This window comes from Alexandromys fortis, unplaced genomic scaffold (genome assembly GCF_014885135.2).
Source record: "Alexandromys fortis isolate MF-2015 unplaced genomic scaffold, M_Fortis_MF-2015_v1.1 scaffold_51, whole genome shotgun sequence".
In the NCBI taxonomy this organism is placed as follows: Eukaryota; Metazoa; Chordata; class Mammalia; order Rodentia; family Cricetidae; genus Alexandromys; species Alexandromys fortis.
In genome coordinates, this window is record NW_026067925.1 from 436,335 (window position 1) to 440,630 (window position 4,296).

A 4,296-nucleotide genomic window follows, 5' to 3' on the forward strand; every position below is an offset into this window, starting at 1 on the left:
ATCTATACTGAATATAATTTCTATGTATCTAAAGAACCTTATTAGCCTAATTATAAATATGACAAACATAGATGACTATTGATCTATAATTCTCAATACCTATCTAACTTAAAGACTAAGACAATAAACAACTGTACAATAAATGAGGACAATGACCGTCAGATGTAAACAATGTAGAAGTATCTTGATCAGAGGTAGTAATGTACACTGCAATATGATAAATATATATATATCAATACATAAACAATGTTTTAAACAGAGGTAGAAGCATACATGCATATAATATTCAATAAATTTAACTTTGTATCAACATACAAGAATCTATACTAATATAATTGTCTAAAAACAATAACTCACAAATACCAATCTATTATCCCATCATCCAATTATCCTTCTTTTTTTTTTAAAAAAAAAAAAGATCCCTAAGCCTATAAAATTCTTCCCTAATCCCTCAACCGTATACCAATTATAATAAACTCCTAAATAATGTCCCTAAGCCTGAGGGCAAACTTTCCTGGAAGAGGGGATGTTGTCCTCTAAAATTGCTTCCAGCGGTCATCGGGGAGATGTTCTTCTTAGGGGATCCTGTGAAAATAAATGATGGCTAAATTCCAGGATTAATGTCTGGTAAAATTGCAAACAGTCTCTGAGTATTTTGTGGAGGTCTGGCCAGAACGTTGTAAATGATGTGCACCATTTCAGCTAACCAAGCTGGAACCATCTTGTGCAGCTAGTACCCAAAATAGGCCTTGTAGTGCTATCAGTATCATGACATCATATTAACCAGGTGGAGTTGTTGTGGGGAAGAATTCTGGGTCCCACACCACAAAGTTCTCAACGGTAGAACAGAAGCACGGCTGCTTCAGTTATCTTCCGACTATTGCTGCTCCCAATGTGAGTTCCGTATCCATTCCAATCAAATGAAGAGAAGTCACCACACTGCAGGGGGTCACTTTCTGGAAAGAATCCTCCTCCACCAATGCAGTGCTGAAAAACAGGGGGAGGAAGTAGCAATGAGAGGTGTTATGGTTCAGATATAAAGTTTCCTATCAAAAGGTGTTAGATACTGAAGACCTGATCTGCAGGATAAGTAATATTCAGAGGCAGAACTTTGGGGAAGGGACTAAATATGAGGACCCTGCCTTCATCAGTTAGTCAATCACTAACAGAGTTACCATTTGAACTGACTATTGGGAGGTGGTGGTGGTATGGAAGGGGGTGTCTGGTTAGAGGAAATAGATCACTGAAGGTGTGAGTGGCATGTTTTGAAGGGTATCTTTCTCTGACCTTTCCCGGTCGTTCTTGACTTCTTGTATCTAAGAAGTGAGTCATATTGCTCTGATATGTCTTTCCTGCATGATATTCCTGCTCCACTATGAATTTAAAAGCAACAGTGCCAAATGACCATGGGTTAAAATCTCGGAAACCATCAAGCGTTACTATTGCTGCGATGAAACATCATGACCAAAGCAAGCTCACTCTCTTGCTCTGGCTGGTGTGTGGCATGGTACTTAGCATCTTTGGAGACCCAAATGGCAGAGATATGGCACGGGATCAGAGGTGACTTCAGCCTTACACTGTATCTGTGAGTTTGTCCTTCTCATTGCATCCCCTAATAAATCGGTTTTTATGCCTTTGTGAGTTCATGCTTCACAAAGGTGAATTGAAACCCATGGCCTGTAGCTAGCTGTAACATCCTTGTTCGGTGGGACCCAGAGCCTTCAGACATCTGTTAGCTGCCACCTGGACATGGTGGAGCTCCTCAGAAACCATGGGTTAGGCTGCTTGCCCTTTCCTATCTTGAGCTGATCTCCCCATGCACAGTGCCATAGGCTGTGTATTAGTCACATTAGCCACCCCAGTCTCCTCTCTCCCCCACTGTCTGAACCCTGTGGCTGTTGTAACAGCTCAATGATTCTAATCTGCCTTGTGCTTCTGTCTGACCTGAACTGCTTTGCATATGAGCGTGCTGTTTTGTGGACTGAGGCTGTCTCCAACCCAATCCCAAAGACACTAGGTCTGGTCAGGGAATAGTCACGGCAGTCACAGTCTGGCCTGTCCTATGCCCAAGCACAAGTGTTTTTTCCACAGCCTCAGACCATCCCGCCCTATAGGAGCAGGGCCTGCGTCTAGCCAATCCCTCAGCCAAGCAGGGTTTCTGTGTGTATCTTTGGCTGACCTGGAATTTGCCTTGCACTCATAGAGATTCGCCTGCCATTGCCTCCCTAGTGCTGGAATTAAAGGCGAGACCCACCATGCTTGGTGAACACTGGGTTTTAAATTACGTGCTCTGGGTTTCCTGTGTGCAATCAATCAATCCCTCTAAGACTACAGGATAGGCACTTCCCGCCAGTGATTATTGATCTGGTTGTTAGGAGTGCTCTCCGGTTGCTCCGCATGCCTGCCATCTTCCCTTGGCATGTACCCCATCCCCTAATCAGGTTATAACCAAATCTAACCAATTGTGTTAGATACAATTTGTTTCAGCTTTGCTAGGTCTCACAGGTTTTTTCAGGTTGTGCTCCAATACTTTAGTGTTACAATGGCAACACCTGCTGGCCAACATCCTTATTACACCATAAAAATCTCAGCAGCCACCAGAACCTGCCACGTGAACACTGGCTCCACCTGCTGATCAATCAAGATTATTACACCTACCACAGTTTTCTGAGGATTTTAATGGAGGTAAATTATTTGATAACGAAATATTAGATTGATAAATAAATAAGTTTTCTACACCAAATTGTGGATAATATCACCATCCAGGAATTTAAAAACCTTTTCATTTCTACTATGGATGGAATTTTAGAGGAGATTTAGGATGTGTCTGGGATGTATACATTCTTAACCATAGTTGCTATAGTCTGGAAATTCATGTTACATCCTTAAGATATGGTTTGATAAAATTTCCAGGAAAGAAAAACTTACTGAAATGTCATAGACTTTACAAATTGACACTGAGAAATTACCAAAAGGATTCATTCCATGGATGATAAATTAGCAGGCAAAATTTATTCCATAGAACATGGAAATGTTCAGTTGGCAGAAAATATTCATTTAAGTCAAATGGCTATGAAATGTTAGCACATAGAACATTGGTTTCAAAAGGCAATTTTCAAGCCTTTTGGCTCCAGGTGGACAGAGGGCCAGCCATGCTCAGATGACCCATTTCCAAGGTTCCAGCACCTCCTACTTACAGAAAACCCTACTTTGAAGGATTTAAGGTAAGCACTTGTCACTTCTTCTCCCACCCTCTCCATGGCCTGCTTGAGCTACACTCACATCCTCACGCTTTACCAAATGTCTACAGAGTGTACCAACCTTGTAGTCATCACTTGTGGCCCCCTCTGTAGTCCCAAAGATGTTGTAGTTGGCCCGGTTGCCATCCCCCTTTGGGTTTTCTCTTCTGTTGCCTTGCTGACTGGACCAGCGCCCACTGTGCACTTCCCATACATGTTGTTCTCGTGCACACTGGCCACCAGGGTCCATCCACCACCAGCAGTGGTCATGTCACAGAAGGTCTGGTAGATGACACCATTTTCCGTGCAAAGGAAATAGAGGCCATCTGTAGAGAGAACCAATCCACAGTCTACCTGTTTTCAGGCTCATTGTCCATCTCTGCTCTAGAAACAGAACAGCTCTAGGAACTACAAACATGTTTAATTGATGTGGGATTTCCCTCTGTTTGCTGTGAATATCATTGGTTAATAAAGGAACTTCTTTGGGCCTATAGCAGAGCTATAGGGGAACAGTGCTAAGTGGGAAAAACTAAAAGGAATGCTGGGAGAAAGGAGGCAGAGTCAGGTAGAAGCCATGGAGCCTCCACTGGAGACAGACACACCAAAACTTCGCTGGTAGGTAATGATCTTGTGGTGATGCACAGATTAATGGAGATGGGTTAAATTAATATTTATCAGTAAGCCAATAACTGGATGTCAATCTGTAGAAGAATGAAAATATATCCATATCCATCACCATGCACAAACCTCAAGTCCAAATGGATTAAAGACCTCAATAGCAGTCTGAACACACTGAACGTGATAGAAGAGAAAGCGGGAAGTATTCTACAACACATGGGCAAAGGAGACCATTTCCTACATATAACCCCACCAGCAGAGACATTAAGGGCAACATTGAATAAATGGGACCTCCTGAGACTGAGAAGCTTCTGCAAAGCAAAGGACACTGTCACTAAGACAAAAATGCAACCCACTGAACTGGGAGAAGATCTTCACCAACCCCGCAACAGACAAAGGTCTGATCTCCAAAATATATAAAGAACTCAAGAAACTAGAC

The 4,296-nt window shown here is 42.3% G+C and overlaps 1 protein-coding gene across 1 annotated transcript in view; it reads right to left on the reverse strand.

The window, feature by feature from the left end:
* Positions 1 to 834: 834 nt before the first annotated feature.
* LOC126502234 (intelectin-1a-like) overlaps positions 835 to 4,296 on the reverse strand; it is a 142,616-nt gene continuing 139,154 nt past the window's right edge. Inside the window, exon 7 of the mRNA XM_050143109.1 lies at positions 835 to 987. Coding sequence (XP_049999066.1) covers positions 835 to 987 — 153 coding nt within the window. The remainder of the gene's footprint in view (positions 988 to 4,296) is intronic.